The 19620-nt window shown below is 39.5% G+C and overlaps 1 protein-coding gene and 1 pseudogene across 11 annotated transcripts in view; both read left to right on the forward strand.

Moving 5' to 3' along the window:
• The window catches only part of MAP7 (microtubule-associated protein 7), a 208449-nt gene that overhangs the window by 133467 nt on the left and 55362 nt on the right, over positions 1-19620 (forward strand). For all 10 annotated transcript variants that reach the window (XM_011962091.1, XM_011962095.1, XM_011962096.1 and 7 more), the window contains one exon: positions 6759-6836. In XM_011962091.1, coding sequence (XP_011817481.1) covers positions 6759-6836 — 78 coding nt within the window. The remainder of the gene's footprint in view (positions 1-6758; positions 6837-19620) is intronic.
• LOC105526174 lies at positions 9810-12020 on the forward strand (annotated as a pseudogene). Its single transcript, XR_001004037.1, has one exon. The product of XR_001004037.1 is annotated as an ARL14 effector protein pseudogene (transcript).

Genomic DNA, 19620 nt, shown 5'->3' on the forward strand with positions numbered 1-19620 from the left:
TCCTCTTTTACCGTCTGATACTTAAACTCGTTAGAAGGCTCCAGAACATCTCTATGATTTAGAAGACATTTCTCCACATTCAAGTTGTGACTTTTATATTTAAAGCACATTATGGCTGGCCAGGCACCAGTGGCTCACGCCTGTAATCCCAGCAATTTGGGAGGCCAAAGCAGGTGGATCACCTGAGGCCAGGAGTTTGAGACCAGCCTGGCGAACATAGTGAAACCCCGTCTCTAATAAAAATGCAAAAATCAGCCGGGCATGGTAGTACACACCCATAACCCCAGCCACTCAGGAGGCTGAGGCAGGAGAATCACTTAAAGCCAGGAGGCAGAGGTTGCAGTGAGCCGAGATCCGCCACTATACTCTAGCCTGGGCAATAGAGCGAGACTCTGTCTCAAAAAACAAACAAACAAAAAAGCACATTACGGAAGTGCCTCATGGTGTTTTAGAACTATCAGCACACTATGTTCTGCGTTATCCTGGAAGGACCATTGCTCTCAAATGTGAATACTTGAAACCAGAACAAAACAGACAGTTTGTAAACTTACAGATCTGTCCACATCTACTAATTCCTGAAGAAGTGGGAGGTGGTTCTTCAGAACTCCAGCTGCCTCCAAATGATTAATAGTTTGACTTCCTTAGAAAACTGCGTGTTTTCATGGACCTGAGAAAAGCAGATACCCAAATTCATTAAAAATCCCTCTGAATTCCTATCCCTTTGCCGTCCCCCAACAGAAGTCTTTAAAAGAGCCACTGAAACTTTATTTTGTCTTATTGTTTATAAGTAAATTGCCCTCATAGAGGAGTACATGACTTCGAATCTTCCAGCCCTTCTCTGATGCTACACCATGCCATTGTAATGACTGTAGCTGCCATGGTGCATGGATGGGCACAGGACTGAGTTAGAGCCCGGGTTTTATGCCCTCGCTCTGACACATGTCCTTGCTATCTTCATTAGTCATATCTATTTCTCTGAGTTTTTTCATTTGAAGAAGAGGCATAGTAACTCTTCATTGAATAAATAAATGCTTGGCTAACTCATAGTGTTATTGGGAAGAATAAAGTGATAATATGTGAAAGTGCTTCATAAAGTACAAATTGCTAACAGAAATACAGAAGTATTTACTGTAGAAATAGTAGTTACATACGAGTCAAGGCCTAGTGAGTTCTTGTAAAAGCCTTGTCAACTTTGAGAGCTCCTTAGTAGCATGACCATACTATCAGATGTGTGTAAAGCAATCCAAGTTTATGCATATTATCAAACACAGAATTTCAATGGCACCCCCTTTCACCCTTAACAGTGCCCCAGGTTAGGTGTCACCCCACACTTGAACCATCATAGGTAGGAAGTTGAATGTGGAGTGCAACTGCGATCTTACTTAAGCCTAAGTTCTATTCCTCTTAAAGCCTTTTTCCTTGTGAGAATTGGTAACTTAATTTTATTCTAACCATGTTAGATCCATTGGGAAACAATATAGAATATACATTATTTTATTTTATTTCAAGACAGGGTCTTACTCTGCTGCCCAGGCTGGAGTGCAGTGGTGTAATTAGGGCCCACTGTAACCTGGATCTCTCAGGCTCAAGCGATCCTGTCACCTCAGCCTCCTGAGTAGCTGGGACCACAAGCATGTGCCATCACTCCTGGCTAATGTTTTTTTATTTCTGGTGGAGATGAGGTCTCCCTTTTTCAAATGAGCCTGGGTTGGTCTCAAGCTGCTGGACTCAAGCAATCCTCCTGCCTTGGCCTCCCAAAGTGTTGGGATTACAGGAGTGAGCCACTGTGCCTGACTTATATATAATTTTTTTTTTTTTTTTTTTGAGACGGAGTCTCGTCTTGTCACCCAGGCTGGAGTGCAGTGGTGCGATCTCGGCTCACTGCAACCTCCGCCTCCCGACTTCAAGCGATTCTCCTGCCTCAGCCTCCCAAGTAGCTTTGATAACAGGCATTCACCACTGTGCCTGGCTAGTTTTTGTATTTTTAGTAGAGACAGGGTTTCGCCATGTTACCCAGGCTGGTCTTGAACTCCTGACCTCAAGTGATTCGTCTGCCTCGGCCTCCCAAAGTGCTGGGATTGCAGGTGTGAGTCACTGTGCCTGGCTGACCTATACATAATTTTAAAGTATTTTCTATACCTTTTGCTTCAGAGAAAAATAATGTGGGGGTGGAAATGAGAAGGGAGGCAATGAATTATAGGAAATTCACTATTTACTGGAATTATTTAATTGTATTTTTTTGAAAACCTATCTTTAAAGATAAATTTTTATCAGTTTTTAGTTATTAAAACTAAAATTTAAATTTCTAGCATTTAAATAGCTTACTCTGTTATCAGCTACAAGATTGTTCTTAGTTTTTCCCTTCAGTGCATCTTAATGGAAGTTTAAAGGCTCTGAGGGTTAGCTAAGGTTGCTTGTTGTTCATTCATTCATTCAACAAATACTTATTGAATATCCTTTTCTGCCACATGCAGCCCTAGGCATTGAGAATGCAGCAGGAAAGAAAACAGACAAGTCTCTCTTCCTCCCCAGCCCCATGCACAGCCATCTTTAACCTGCCACAGGTGTTAATAACATTCTAGCACCCAAGAGACTTTCGTATTAATGGGAACAGAAGGATGGAAACAACCTGCACTGAATAACTTTTTCACTCTACAATTCAGTATTTTCTAATGCCAGGTTTCCAAACCAACCAAAATCATCTAGTATATCACAACTACTATGCATCTTGAACTTCAGAAATGTTACATTTCTTTACTTCCTCAAATCTATTTCTAGATAGATAGTAATTATTTCAGCACTAATGTTGATGGACAGCCAGGAACTACTGCATTGGCCTTATTTACAGTATTTAATTGTATAAAAGTTTGGTTTTTTATATATTATCTTACCAAACAGGATGCAGTTTGTTACATGTTAAGAATATAATTTTCATGTGAAACGATAGCATAGAAATCAGGGAAAAACTAGCACTTCTTGCACTGTTTTCAGAATATACATTCAAAAGGCACTTCGCAGGGGGAAGCATTACGTTGCATAATCGGGCATTGCCTCATTACTGCAGGAGCACCAGTTATTACTATGACTTGGGGCTGTCAGGGTTGGTGTGGGTTGCCGGGGGTGGCATGTGTCCCATATGTTATTAAAGCCTTATTTTCAAAATTTTGTATGAAATTTGGCATGTACTTAAAAGTAAGCTAGACATGTCACGTACTTAATATTGAAATATTGTCTAACAGAATTTGTCAGTGGAATTTTAAAAGTAATTAAACTGTCTATTTTACAGACTTTCCATAATGTGCTCATATGACTTTTACAACGTTGATTTTCAACTTTTATAATTAAATAAAAGTTTTTATGAGGCTGGGTGCAGCAGTTTATGCCTGTAATCCCAGCACTGTGGGAGGCTGAGGTGAGAGGATTGCTTGAAGTCGGGAGTTCAAGACCAGGCTTAGCAACATAGTAAAAGCCCATCTCTACAAAAAAAAAAAAAAAAATTAATTAGCCGAGGTCGGGCATGCTGGCTCACGCTTGCAATCCCAGCACTTTGGGAGACTGGTGGATGATCAGAGGTCAGGAGTTTGAGACCAGCCTGACCAACATGGTTAAACCCTATCTGTCCTAAAAATACAATAGCTGGGCCTAGTGGCACATGCCTGTAATCTCAGCTACTTGGGAGGCGGAGGCAGGAGAATCGCTTAAACCCAGGAGGCAGAGGTTGTAGTGAGCCGAGATCGCGCCTCCAGCCTGGGCAGCAAGAGGGAGGAAACTCCGTCTCAAAAATTAGCTGGGCGTGGTGGTGCACCTCTGTAGTCCCAGCTACTTGGGAGGCGGAGGCAGGAGAATCGCTTAAACCCCGGAGGCAGAGGTTGCAGTGAGCTGAGATTGCGCCATTGCACTCCAGCCTGGGGAGGAAGAGTGAGGAAACTCTGTCTCAAAAAAAAAAAAAAAAGAAAAATTAGCTGATTGTGGTTGTCCACACTTGTAGTCCCAGCTACTTGGGAGGCTGAGGTAAGAGGATGGCTTGAGCCAGGGAGATTGAGGCTGCAGTGAGCCATGATCATACCACTGCACTCCAGCCTGGGTGACAGAGCAAGATCCTGTTTAAAAAAAAAAAAAGTTTTCATGAGTGAGTAAACCTCATATTATTTAAGGAGTATTAAAGTGATAAGTAATTGTTAAAGGTCTTTCTTTTAACTTCATCTTGACTTTTATCCCGAGTTCTTTCTTTAAAATACCATTTTACTATGGCCACCATTTTCTTTCAGAAAAACAAATGACAGCAAAAACTTCCTGTGGATAGCCCTTAATAAATTGCCTGAGAGGGTCTTCATGTCCACCTCCATTTTCTTGTTTCCAAATTAAACCTTCAGGGCCAGGAGCCATATTTTCCTACATGAAAAGTATATAGAAGTACATAAATGATTAGGAAATCTGAAAAATATCATAGTGGGCTATTGAGGGCGTCCATGTAACCAATTTTTAAAAACCATCCACTAGTCTTGTTCATCATCCACACTGCCTGGTTTATGCAGGTTCCTAAGGGATGTCTTTACTGTTTTTATTTTCTTTAAATGTACAAATTCTGTAAAGTCCAAGAGACATTTGGCAGCCTCGGCAACATGGCAAAACCTCGTCTCTACAAAAAATACAAAAATTAGCCAGGTGTGGTGGTGCACACTTGTGGTCTCAGCTACTCAGGAGACTGAGGTGGGAGGATTCACTTGAACCCAGGAGGTCAAGGCTGCAGTGAGTCATGATTTGTGCCACAGCAGTCCTGCCTGGACGACACAAGACTCTGTCTCAAAAGTAAAAAACAAAAAAAGACATTTGGGATGCAGACCTTTAAGTTTGTTGCCAAAGCACTACTATTTGTCTCTACTGTAATTTTTTTTTTTTTTTCTGAGATGGTGTCTCACTCTGTCGCCCAGACTGGAGTGCAGTGACATGTGATTTCAACTCAATGCAGCATCTGTCTCCCAGGTTCAAGCAATTTTCCTGCCTCAGCCCCGTGAGTAGCTGGGACTACAGGCATGTGCCACCATGCCCAGCTAATTTTTGTATTTTTTAGTAGAGATGGGGTTTTGCCATGTTGGCCAGGCTGGTCTTGAACTCCTGACCTCAGGTGATCCACCCGCCTCGGCCTCCCAAAGTGCTGGGATTACAGGTGTGAGCCACTGCACCCAGTTTGTCTCTACTGTATTATTATAGTAGATTCCCATTTTTAACATGAGATTCTAAAAATGTCAATGTCAATTCTTTTTTCTCTTTTTGGAGACGGAGTCTTGCTCTGTTGCCCAGGCTGGAGTGCAATGGCGCGATCTTGGTTCCCTGTAACTTCCGCCTCCCAAGTTCAAGCCATTCTCCTGCCTCAGCCTCCTGAATGGGCGGGACTACAGGTGCACGCTGCCACACCTGGTTAATTTTTTGTATTTTGTAGTAGAGACAGGGTTTCACCATGTTGCCCAGGCTGGTCTTGAACTCCTGAACTCAGGCAGTCCACCCACTCAGCCTCCCAAAGTGCTAGGATTACGGGCGTGAGCCACTGCGCACAGCCTGTCAACATCAATTCTAATGTCAACTTAGTAAAGAGAAAAAGAAACCTAATTTTAAGCATGAGCATCATGATGATCATTTTTATTATTTTGTTTTTATATGGCAGCAGAGTGAGCCTTAAACGTAGCCCTCTGCTGCAGAACCCCTCTTCTCCACCCATGTCTCACTCACAGTATAATGCAAAGTCCTCACCTTAACCATAAGCCCCGTCACTTACTCATCTCACTCTGTTCCAGTCACTCAGATCTCCCTGTTGTTTCTGGAACACATTAGGTACTTGCAACCTCAGGGACTTTGCACTTACTTTCTATAGAACGTCATTATCACAGTAAGGCCTTCCTTGGGCTCCATCTGAAAAATTAAACATCATTTTCCTGACATGTCATAATCCCCTTCGTTTCTTTATTGTCTCCTTAACATTTATCTCAGTCTAATATTCTCTGTATTTTTCTCCTTTTTCATTCTATGTATAGTACTTATTTATCTTCTTTGTCAGATTTTTTCCCAAGTAGAATATAAATCCCACGAAGTCTCAGGTTTTTATCTTTTTTGGTGACTGCTGTCTTTTCAGTATACAGAACAGTGCCTGGAGCACATAGTAGATGTTCAGTGATTCACTGGGACATACACACTACACACTCCACTAACAGTCATTATAATAATGTGAAATAGGCTCTATTGGATCGTCATTTTACAGGTAATAAATCAAAGTATACCTCATAACTTGAGACTTAGAGAGGTGGGTAAGTACCTTGGCCGGCGAGTGATGGGGCAGAAACTGAATGTGTGTCTGTTGGACTCGAGCACTTCACCTCTAATTGGCAAACATTTGTTCAATATAAAGCCACTTAAGGATTCTGTTGGTCGTTAAGGAACAGACTTTTTAAAGCGTAAAAATAATAGAAGTTTGGTAGCTTAGGAACACAAAACATCATTTATATTGTTTGATGAAAATAGCCAAAAGGCTATAGTTATGTCATGATTTACATGATGTTTTCAAATAGAGGAAAATGCTTGGAAGTCCTTAGAAAACTTGTAATAACTGAGTGGATCACTGTAACTCTAGTCACATGTACTTATTATTGTAAAGTGTAGCAATATTTTATTCTTCAAATTTACTGGATATTTATCAATGTGTATTTTTTCTTTTCCTTTTTTTTTAATCCACTCTTCATCTCATGTTTTTTTAATGTCGTTTTCAGACCCTCCTCCTGTGTTACGTGTTGATGACCGGCAGCGGCTGGCCCGGGAGCGACGTGAGGAACGGGAGAAACAGCTAGGTACCCCAGGCCCTGTGTCCATGGCCCAGATTTGAATGGATGTCGCTAAAATACCACGGTCTCTTGCATAGCTTTATGAATTTTGCAGGTGGATTATGAAGCAGAATTTAGGATGTGATGATACAGTATAAACATAGGGCTAAGTTTTAAGTAACAATAAATGCTAGCCTGAGGATTCGGGCAATTTTTTTTTTTGCAATCACAGTTTAATGTGGCACTGGAGGAAAAGTATATATGAGTGGAGTGATGGTATAGCTTACATTTTACTACCGAGAAAGTGCAAGGACAGTAAACATATGGTTCTTTTTTACATGAAAAGTTATGAGATTATACACTGCCAGGGCACTTAACTGCCTTCTCTGTTAAAGTTATGCTGCCATTGAACTTATAGACAGGTGCTACCAGGCTGCTGCCAGGAAAAGCATGTGCTGAGGTGTCTGATTTTTCTCTTATTACCTAAGGACTTTGTGAAAGGTTAGCAACTGCAATATTTGTCATATAATCACTGGAACCTGGATCACAGGACTGCCTTTGCAGGAAGCTGAGACTAGAGCACTTAGAGATTGTACAGTCATTGTCTTCTAGAATATTGGGCAAGGAAGCAGGTGCCAACCCCTCCTTTACTTTGATGTCCATTTATGTAAACTTGCTAAAACAGGTTACTGTCTTGAAATTACCTGAACAATGTACCTTGAAAAGATTAAATGCCTGGTCAGCATGTGTGTGTACAGAGTGCCTGGGTATTCTAAAACTAGACTGACAGGGTATCAAATTTTTCCCAGCAGATGACCTGTAACTTCTTAAAGTTGTACTGCATTTTGTAAGAGTTAATGTTTCAACTGGGGACTCAGCCCCTGTATCTCATCCCTTTATTATTCTTATTCCAAAGCCCAAATTTGTGAAATGTACTGGAAGTTGGTTTTCAAAAGTCTTTTGCTATTGTTTACATTCTTTCAACTCAGACTTGTTTCTGTCCCTTGCCATAATGGCCATATGAGGTCATTTATTTTGCTTCTGAGGTTTTTTAGGCACAGATTTCAATGGCTTACTGGAAGTGAACATACTCTGCTGTTTTTCTGTGCCTAGAATTTCCTCCCTGGCCTGACAGGTTTCCTGTAGGCAGGTAGGTTCTTGGGAGCAGGCTGTCTGTGGTCACCAGGGCTCTTCCTCCTGTGAATATGCCCATTGCTCTCTAGTAAGGTTGCTTTGACAAGCAAACCAGAACTGAGAGAGGGTGAAGGCAGAGCTGCTGAAACTGGAAGATGAGTAAAAATAAGAAACTGACTACTGTTTTAGGGTGGCTGTTATTTACACTCTGTTTTCAAGTCCATGCATGTGTCCTTTTCCACCTCTATCCCATCAGGTCTCACACTTGGAGATCTCTTTAGTTATAGTGTGGATTCATATCTGCTTGAATAGAAGGAGTTCCATAGGTCAGGAGATCATTCCTTTATGGTTAAATCACATTGTGAATTAGCTTTTCCATACTTAACTCACACCTTTCCATTTGGGTGTCTTTATCTGACAAAACCAAGCATTAGTTTTTTTGTGGAAAGCATGAATATGCTGCTGGTGAAACAAAAATGACTTTACTTATACTATAGAGGTGTAAGACTTAAAACTTTGAGCTTGCAGTTCTCCCTAAACGTTGTCTACCTTTGTATATTGAGTGACTAGATTTTTTCTTAAGATGTAATGCTATATTTCAATTCATATTGATAACACAGGACATGACTCATTAGTTTATATATTCAAACACTGTATGTGCCATATATTGTATTTAAAAGATGACAAAAAGATGTATAAAGGTTGACACCCAACCCTCTAGAGCTAGGTATAGTCTAGTGGAAGGCAGATGAATAAATAGCAACTATTAACATCACAGCGCAGTGCCTCCACTGTGAATGGGTGTGCGCCAGGGGCATTGAGAGCCTGTAGAAGTGCCTAGCTCTGCGAGGTGCCACCCAAGTTCCCAACTAAAGGACGGAAGGAGCCATTCAAAGGGATAGAAAAGCAGGCATTATAGAACAATATGCAAGAACAGGTGGGAAAAAGGCATTTGCTGAGAGACCCAACATGCTTTTCAGATTATTGTATGGTTATATGTTATATATATTATAGTATATTTAGATGATTGTATTATTTTATTATAGCTTAACTTTTTTGGTGAGCCAATATGTGATATATATAGTTTCTCTCTTCTCTCTCTCTCTCTTTGAAATGGGATCTTGTTATGTTGCCCTGGCTGGAGTGCAATAGCTGTTCACAGGTGTGATCACAGTGCACTACAGCCTCGACCTCCTTGGCTCCAGTGATCCTCAGCCCGTTTAGTAGCTGGCATTACAGACTCACGTCACCACACCTGGCATTTTTCTCTTTATTCTTACCCCTGCCATGTTAAATATAATTTTAAAAAATTCGATCTCATTTCTTTTTTCAATTGTCAGAGTCATAATTTTAAGGAAAATATATCCATTCTAATTTTTTTCTTTGCGCTAATTTTATTTTCTTTACATTTTAGAGCAGTACCTTTTTGCCTATGTTTTTTTCCATTTAAACCATCATAGTTGGAAGTAAGTCTTGAGAGGCTGCCTTCAATCTTCATAAATACAGAAATGAGCATATATGCAAATATACGTGCATACATTATATACGTTTGTAAAAGAGCCACTTAAAAATCTAATTTCAGGTGTGCCTTAGAGTGCGTGAGGGTGATTTCTAAAAAATCTTCAGTACCAGTGGTAGCGCGGGGACTGGCTGGGAAGCAGGCGGTCGAGTGTGTCCTGTGTGGATGCGGATGCTGCCCGAAGCCGGGCGGAGGAGAGCTAAAGCTAAGGTGTTCTCGTGAAGTTCTGACTTCCCAGGGAATGCTTCTGTTTGATTATTAAATGTCTATTGTAGGACTTTGGGTGATCAGCCCATGACCTAGACCTCTAGACAAAATAAAACAGGGAAAATTTGCTAGAATCAAGAATGATGAATCTATGTTCGGTTGGAGTCCAGCTTCGTACTACAGATGAGTGCCATAAAACCTACTATACTCGTCACACAGGTTTTAAGACTTTACAAGAATTGTCATCAAATGATATGCTTTTACTTCAACTTAGAACTGGAATGACACTTTCTGGGAACAATACAATTTGCTTTCATCATGTAAAAATTTACATTGACAGATTTGAGGATTTACAGAAGTCATGTTGTGACCCATGTAACATACACAAAAAATTAGCCAAAAAAAATTTGCACGTAATTGACTTAGATGATGCCACTTTTCTGAGTGCAAAATTCGGAAGACAGCTTGTACCTGGTTGGAAGCTTTGTCCAAAATGCACACAGATAATCAATGGAAGTGTGGATGTTGCTACTGAAGACCGCCAGAAAAGGAAACCTGAGTCAGACGGAAGAACTGCTAAAGCTTTGAGGTCACTACAATTTACAAATCCAGGAAGGCAAACTGAATTTGCTCCAGAAACTGGTAAAAAAGAAAAAAGAAGACTTACAAAAAATGCAACCGCTGGTTCAGACAGACAAGTGATACCAGCAAAGAGTAAGGTCTATGATAACCAAGGTCTCCTGATTTTTAGTGGGATGGACCTCTGTGACTGCCTCAATGAAGACTGCTTAGGATGTTTCTATGCTTGTCCTGCCTGTGGTTCTACCAAGTGTGGAGCTGAATGCCACTGTGACCGCAAGTGGCTGTATGAGCAAACTGAAATTGAAGGAGGAGAAATAATTCATAATAAACATGCTGGATAATCTGTGGTACCAAACTATGGGGCCTTTAAAGGTCATTGTTTCTAAAATTCTATTATTCTAAGATACATTTTAAGCTTGATTGTCATATGACAAAGATTTTAAAACCACCTCAGTGTGCCCTAATTTTTCATCTTGGGTGCTTTAAGATTCACTATTTGATATAAATTCAGAAAGGCTATTTTTCAGCCTATTAATTTAAGCCTGTCTGGATCAATATAAACAAGTAGGGTGTAGGCAGCCCTCTATTTGCATGTTTCCCATGGGCACAAATTTCAGTGACCTAGATTTAGTTTAAACACCAGTTTCCTTACCAGGAAGGAAAGGCAACTGGTAAGGAAACTGTTGTTAAAATCTAGGTTAAAATTTTAGTTAGCACAGTATAACTCTGAGTAATTACATGAAATACAAACTTCTCTGCTAGTTCTTCAGTCTACAGACTGCTATGTAAATAACAGATATACTTCATGATTAATGACTAGTCATGTTGACTACTTTCAGATTCTTGCAGTGGTTTGTCCCTGTGTATCTGTTATTCAGTTGACTTACAGCAGAGCACGTAGTTATGCTCTCTCTTTGTCATCCACTTGACGTTTTATAGAAGTGAACACTCAAAAGAACTGGCCAACAAAGATGAAAGTGCAGCAAAGCAATGAAAAATGATAACACTGGAAGTGAAATTTTAATCAAACATAAATGAATTTGTAGAAGAAGCCACTGACCATGGGAATATTGTTCTTGCTGCTGTGCATTCATAGGAGCTTAATGAAGGCAAACTTATCAACACAAATAAGAAAAGTGATTGCAATAAAGACAAATATGTCCCAGAGGAAGTGATGGTTAAAAAAAAAAAAAACTTTACATTAAAGGATATTTAATGTGAATATAGAAATATTTCACAACATTGAAAGCACAAGCAATAAAAGGGTGGAAGCTGACCCAAACTTAAAAGAAGTATGAGTTTGCCATGAACATAAAAGATGCTTACTCAGTATCATAAGTTACTGGCCAGAAAAAAAGGCAAGCCCTATTCAAACTACTTCGTTTTTACAATGAAATAAAACACTTTAGTTCTATTTCTAATGTTTTAAATTACAGTGTACTAAATATTTTTAAACATTTTTGCATTTTTTTCCTACATTTATAACTGATCTTAAGAATGTTTAATATTTTAGCAGAATCTTAAAGGTCATGGAACAACAATCATCATTTTCCCCATTGATTATTAAGATTTCAGGGCCATTTTATGGTCCCACAGTACCACGCGAAATGAGGATCGCTTGTAGCTGGGAACAATGCTTGCTTCAGGGAAAACTGATTTTGATAGAACCGACTAGTTGAGTATTAAACTGTTTTGGAAATAATTTATATATCTAAGTGCTGAAATATATTTCTCTTCTCCCCACTTATTCAAATAAAAAGTTTTAATACCGTAAAAAAAAAAAAAAACTTTAGAACCAAAAAAATATCAACGGGCACACCTGATCAACTATCTGTAAACTGTGTTTTAACAGAAGCTATGACAGCAGCAGTGGAAATTTTTTTTTAAAGAAAAAAAGTTTAAAAGCTGCCACTTAATATTAAGGAAATCTTTGAACTGTGCTTAATTAAAAAAAAAAAAAACAGTTGGTAATGTCAACTCTTACTGACTTTCAAACTTTTAAGTTTTCAAGTTAAAAAAAATTGGACACCATTCCACAAATGCTGGCAAAGCAAAGTTTAAAATGAATAGCCAGTGAGATTGGTTCTTTACTGTTGGATGTAGGTTGAAATTAACATTGAAATCATTGGAGATTGTTTTGAGAGAGGGAGAATAAAGGTCTGATTATTTTGTTATTGGTGGTATGGCATGTTTGTACTATTTTGCGAACAGAAAGGACCTATTAATAATTTTCCGTGGGTTAAATCTCTGAGTCATGCTTTGATGCTTTTATAGTAGGATTATGTCATGTGGCCTGCTCTTTCCGCATTATCCTTCAATTTTTCACAAAATCAGGCATAATTCTTCATGTATGAGATTATTCTGTCAGTTTCGTTGAGCACTTTTACTCTGAAAGCTTTATTTTTCTTCATGGAAAAGTCTCTAACCACCCTATTCTATCTGATTCTATCCCCTCAAATTCTGTCTCTTGACTTCTGCATCTTTTTCACTGTCTCTCTTCTAAGCTTTAATTTTGTGTTTTCCAAGGGTGGGGTGGTGAATCTCATTTGTTCTCACAGGTTCACTCTCCTCTTTAAATATGAATTCCACATTTCCAGCTACTCGTAAGGCAGTAGATGCCTGCCTGTTTCTCGAAACTCTACTTCTATACAACTAAATTGTTCATTTTCTTTCATTCCAAAACTGACTCATCCTGGTAATTTCTGTGTCCCAATTAATTGCACCAATTTTTTTTTTTTTTGGCCCCAAGACATTATTTATTTCAGTCATTTTTGATGCTTCTGCTAGAGACCCTAGGTTCTTTCTGACTAGCAGCTTAGCTATTAGATCTTTTGCAGAATAAAACATTCTCTCTTCCTTGGCTGGCCCAATACTGTCCACTGACTAGTCTCCATCCTGGCATATTGGGCCACTTGTAGCTACCCAGTGGTCAGTCTGGGCTCAGCCTAGGTCTCTAACTGGAGCTTCAACTATCTACTATCAACTAGCCTAGTACGTAGGTAGAAGTTGACATACTCTAACCCTGAATCCATCTAGTCAGAAATCTAGCAGACTCTTATTTCAGATAAGAGTCTATGCCATTATATCAGCTGCCTCTGCCATTATCCTAGTTCAGGCTAATACATTTACTGCCCTGTTGTTCTTTATACTCCTAGCACTGTGTCACAATTAGTGCCAGTCCTTCTCTTTTAAGGGCTTCCTAGGAAATCTCCTTTTGGAAATGTATCATCCTTTCACTATATACTATATCTTGTATAACTATCACATTTTAGTTCACATTCTACTGCTGTTTTATATACTACTGAATTTTTATCTATTTAGATTTTCTGTCTCTGGTTGTATGTATTTTAAGCTTCCAAAGAATATGACTGTGGTCTCTAATTCTTTGTGTCCCAATACATGGCACAGTGCTAAGTGTGAAACAAGCACATAATAAATATTTGCCGATTTTCCTTACTCTATAATCTTCAGTGAAATAATAGCAATAATGATAAACAGTATTTATTGAGTACTAACTATGGGCCAGGCAGTGTTCTAAACACTCCACTATGTATAATCCCTTTTAGTAACAAATTAGCACAGTGGTTGTGCTTTTTATTGTGTGAGTCTGCCATAATTGGCAATGTAAGTTATTTAATAGAATGTCACTTCCTGTATTTTTAGAATACATTGTGATGAGTTAGCCAAAGGAAGTAATGGAGAGGATCTCAGAGAAATGGAATAGTTAATAGGACCCTTTCGTTTTTCTGCCCTATTACCCTTTTTTGTTGTTGTTGTTTGTTTGTTTGTTACCCTTTTTTTTGTTGTTGTTTGTTTGTTTGTTTTTTGATACAGTCTTGCTCTTTCACCTAGCCAGGAGTACAGTGGCGTGATCTTGGCTCACTGCAACTTCTACCTTCCAGGTTCAAGCAGTTCTCATGCCTCAGCCTCCCAGGTAGCTGGGATTATAGTCATGTGCTACCATGCCCAGCTAATTTTTGTATTTTTAGTAGAGATGGGATTTTGCCACATTGGTCAGGCTGGTCTGATTTTCCTGGCCTCAAGGGATTTGCCCGCCTTGACCTCCCAAAGTCCTGGGATTACAGACGTGAGCCACCACACCCAGCCCCTATTAGCTTTTTAAGCATGATTTTAGTATGTACGGGATCACCACAGTCCATGTTAAAATTCCTCCACTAGTGGTGATGCTGTTAAGTAGAGAGAGATCCTTGTGCTTTATTTATGGGTAATGGAGTTTTCAGAAGTTTCAGGAGTTGGACAGGTATCCAGTTGTCATGGAGAAAGAGTTATTCTCCTTCCTTATAGAGGTATTCATAAGATGCATAGGTGCTATGTTGACTCGCATTCGACAGAGGTTAAAATGTAAGTGTTGGAGCAGATTCTGAGATCTGAGAAAACTTTATGGCATTGATCAGTTACTATCATTTGAGTCCATTAAGAGTAATTCTGTCTTTATGAACTTAGAATCGATCCCGGTTACCGATTTCTCTTCAGAAACCATTATTAGAACCAGAGTATATAGAATTTATGCAACAATATAAATTTTTTATTCAGAGAGCTTAAAATAAAAGTAATCCCCCTCCCTTTGTGTGATTTTATGTGTTAATTCAGTCATATTTAATGCGTAGATAGTATTGAGCTGGGGATTCTGGAGTATTGAAGTGAAAAGAATAAATTTTCTAACGTCCTGGAATTTATATTCCAGGTGGGGAGTAAGATAATAGAAAATCAAACAAGATTACCTAGCATCTTAGCTGAAATTTCCCACACATCCCATAACCAATCCGTCAGCAAATACTCTTTGCTGTACCCTCAGAACATACACAGAACGTAACTACTTCTCACAACCACCACTGCTGCCACCTTGGCCCAAGACAGCTAGATCTTTCACGTGGATTCTGCAATAGGCTCCCAACCGGTGTCCTCATTTCCTCCTCCTCCCACAGAGTCTGTTAACATAGCAGCCAGAGTGACCCAGTTGCAATATGGCCTGCCAGGCCTGACTCTGCTCCAGACCTTCCAAGTGTTTCCATCTCACGTATAGTAGAAGTCAGAACCCTTACCATGGCTCAGCCCTGCTACCTGCTAACGTCCTCTCCTTTGCCCTCTCTCCTCCAGCCATGCTGGCTTCTTGCTATTTCTTAAACATAACAGCCAAATGCACTCCACCTGGAGTGTTTTTCCTGAGAAATCCACATAGTTCATTCCCTCTCCTCCTACAGATTTCATTAAATGCCACCTTCTCAGCAAGGTCTTCTCCTACCATCTTACTCAAATTTTCAGCTCCCTCCAACCAAACCTTCTTTATTTTTCTCCCTAGTTCTGTCAACATCTAAGCATGTGGATATTTTACTTATTTGTTGATTATCTGTCAGCACCCCTGGAACATAAACTCTAGAAGGGAAAAGATTTGTGTCTTTTTTTTCATTTCTGTAGCTTAGTATCTAGAACAGCTTGGCACATAGTCAATGTGCAACAACTGTTTGTTTAATGTTAAGTGGAGATTAATGCAGGAGGTATTGCAAATTAGTTAAAATGTTACTAAATTATCATGTAATACCTGCCCTTATGATAGTTCAAACAGGTATTAAATTCTTATTAGTAATCATTTTCTCAGGTGAACAAAAATACAGAGATAATCTATTAACATAGTCCTTAAATTTTCCTATGGATCTGTCCTATTATCTGCGGATAATCTATTAGGATTTGCCTTAAATTTTCATCTTCATATATTATAAAACTAATAGTTCTATAATGTGTCGACAAGAAAGTTCAAGAGAATATTTAAGAACTGTGTAGCAGACAAACAGTACTCTATGCTTGGGGAGACACAGAGCTTCCCTTTTTCAAGATAATAACAAGTCAGTTTGGAGTATTGATTGTGTTTAAGTTTTGTTTAAGTGTCTTGGAACGTGTTAGGCACTCAGTAAACATGTAATTATTTAGTCTTTTTCTGAAACCAAAATTTTTAGATGAATAGAGTCAAATTCCTAATTGGTACTTTCGGAGATTCTATAAAATCATGACAGAGAATGTATGATGGACTGACATAGCTCTTGAAGAAAAATGTCAGCTTACAAATCTACAATTTCATTCATATTGGGTTTTGTAGCTAAGTTCAAAGCTAAGATATATCATAATGCAATATTTTAGAAAGAATAAGATAATATAAAAAGAATTTTAACCTTTGAACAAACTTTGGTTAAATTATGTGTGAGGGGCTTTTTTTTCTTTTTTGCTAGATAATTTCATCGGACTTCTTTTGCCTCCTAATCATAGCTTTCTTGCTGTGCTTCTTTTTTTCCCTCTCTCATCTCAGTGTGTTGTCAACTCAGTGAGTGACAGCAGTACTAATAAGAGTATGGTCAAGAGATAAATGGTTAATTCAACCTGGTTTAGAATGTTCATCCCAAAAATGCTCATAGCAAGTTAGTAATAATTAGTAAACAATAATGCTGTACTCCTGGTTAGAGTTGGGAGTGAAACTCCCCCTGATTTCATTCTTCACATTACTTGATTCAGATGGTTTTTGGTTTTAACAAGAGACTTTCCTCTTTAGAGACTGTCCAGGAAAAAAAGGGGTCAGAGGAGGCTTTAGGGAAGTAATCTTTCTAGTCCAAATATCTAATGGATAAACTTCGGCATATCTGTCACCAGTCTCAGCATCTGCATCGCCTAAAATTGTCACTTAGTGAATGTAGTGTACAAAACTCGTGAGGCTGTCAGGCAGGTTATTACCAGCTGAGGGACCTAAATGCATCTTAGTGAGAGGAATATGAATGTTAGCACATACCAGAGCAGCTATATCATGAGTCAGGCTCAGGACTGGAAAGAATAAATGCTGGTTGCTGCATGGATTAGGTAAGCAGAAACTGAAGCCTGAACATAAAATGAGTCATTATGACAAAACAGCCATTATTTTTTTCTCCCCAAATTACTTTGCCTTTAAGAGTGAAGATAAAAAGATCTTAAAACCTGAAAGGTAAGGGGTCTTGTAAACAGATGACGGTAGAGGCTAAGAGTGGCATCGGAAGATCAGGACCTTCACATTTGGATGCCCAGCTCTTTCTTGCTAGTATAGAGAAGGAGCTGTGGTCTTTGGAAAGTGTTCCAATTCATGCCTTTTAGTATAATGGCTCATTGTTTTCTTCTGGAGTCAGACAATCCAGAGTTTGAATGCCAACTCCATCACTTATTTGTTGTGAGACATCGGGCAGGTTACTTCGCTCCTCTGTATCTCAGCCTTCTCATAATAAAATAAGTTGAATAGCAGTGTCGGCCTCATAGAGTGGCTGCAAAGACAATGCCTATAAATCACTTGCGTCAGCATGAAGCAAGAGCTGACGACATCTCACCATGATGATGATGGTGATAAAGATGAGGATGGCAGGTCATATGATTCCACAAATACTGACTTAGATTCCTGGAATTAGAGAAGCTAAGGCGTAGCAACGTCTGTGCCTCCTCGTCCATTAGGGTGGGGCTAAGTAGGACAGCCCCAGGTGAAAAGAATGGCAACATTCTTTGAGGAGTGAAAGTACTTAGGGTTAAGACAGTAACAGAAAGATTCCAAGGACAACCATTGCCCTATTTAGCAAAACTCCATTATTTTAGTGAAGGCTAACATTCCTTTAAGTCTAACCCTGAGATGGTAAGTCCTTTCTTACCTCAAAAGTCGTTCAGCCTACATATAGGAAAAGCTCTTACTCTCCACCTGTGTAACTACTATTCTAGCACCTCAATCCCATTAGCCCACCACTGTGTGCAGTGACAGGGAAGAATGGGAGGGACCCTCCGTGCAGGAGCACAGTGTTGTGGGGATCCTCCGAGGTCACACTTCTTATCAGGCAGCTCTCCACTGAATGCTTTTAATGACAAGTTGAGAAGGCTTTGAGTTATCACCAAAGCTCAGTGTGAATCACTGTGTTTGGAGATCACTCTGTCCTTTAACTCTTTAGTTCATTTATTCAAGCGTGTTTTAACCATCTGCTACGCTAGACATTGTGGGTATAGGGAAGAATTCACAAACGCATAAAAGCAGAGTAGCTACCATCTGGAGTGTAAGTGCTATGAGGGAGTCTGAATCCAGCTAGCAGCTGGGGCTTCTGTGCTGTGGTCATCAGGAAAGGCTCCTCAGAGGAAGGAGCTTCTGAGCTAGGACTTGAAAGACAAAAGTTTGCCAGGTGGAAGGAGGTGTGTGTGAAGGTGCATGATCCTATGGTCAATCCAAGGGGTTGCACAGGGAACAGTAGGAGAACTAACACGTTTTCAAGCACGATGATGACTTCAGGTCTGTTTCTTGAGGAAGGTATCTGTGAGACTAATGGATTTGAAGTGGTTGAAGACTAAAAATGAGATGAAGTGAGAAAGGAATGAGAGTTTAAAGCAGTAGTAAAAAGATTGGAGAGGCTACAACAGATTCAAGCGATCATTCTATGTTTTTCTGTTTTTTTAACATTAGAGACAGGGTTTCATTCTGTCATCCAGGATGGAGTGCAGTGGTGCAATCATAGCTCACTGCAGCCTCAAACTCTTGGGCTGAAGGGACCCTTCTGCCTCAACCTCCCATGTACCTGGGACTACAGGCATGTGCCAACAAGTCCAGATAGTTTTTTTCTTTTTTGTGGCGATGAGGGTCTTGCTGTGTTGCCATGCTAGTCTCAAACTCCTGAGCTCAGGCAGCCCTCCCACCTTGGCCTCCCAAAGTACTAGGATTACAGGTGTGAGCTACCGTACCGAGCTGAGAGATCCTTCTGATGTAACAATTGATGGGGCCAATTATATGGATGTGTTGAGTTAGGGTGCACCATCCATGAGGGAGACATTGTGGAAGACTTGAAGTGACTAACTTTGTAGACCATTTGGTCTCAGGAATCTGCTGTCAGAATACAGAAGACAGAGCAAGTTCCAGTTTGGAGCAGGGAAGAATGTGCAGATAATAAATAAGATTATATGATGGATCTGACCGAGAAATTCAGGTGGAAATTTGCAGCATGCAGAAGTAAATATAGAGGCAATATTGTAGAGTAACTGAGTACAAGTTTTAGAATCAGAGCTGAATGAAAATCCCAGCTGTTTCTTTTAGACCATGTGATGATCTTGGAAGCATCATTTCACTTCTTTGGGTCTTTTTCCTCATTTGATCTTCAATTCTATTTTTTCTGGAAGTAATATTCCCACAGTTCCCATTTGTGTTTTGATTTGCTGGATAGCCATTTGATCATTATTTTTGAGTGTTATTTGACATTTTATTTTAGTTTTGTTTCTTTTAAACAACATAGCTGGGTGTGTTTGTTTTTAACACATTCTGAAAGTCTTAATAGGCTTGATTTTAGTCCATCTAGCTTTTTTTTTTTAAACTTTGTTTCC

The sequence above is a fragment of the Colobus angolensis genome, unplaced genomic scaffold (assembly GCF_000951035.1).
Source record: "Colobus angolensis palliatus isolate OR3802 unplaced genomic scaffold, Cang.pa_1.0 Scaffold58, whole genome shotgun sequence".
Taxonomy (NCBI): domain Eukaryota; kingdom Metazoa; phylum Chordata; class Mammalia; order Primates; family Cercopithecidae; genus Colobus; species Colobus angolensis.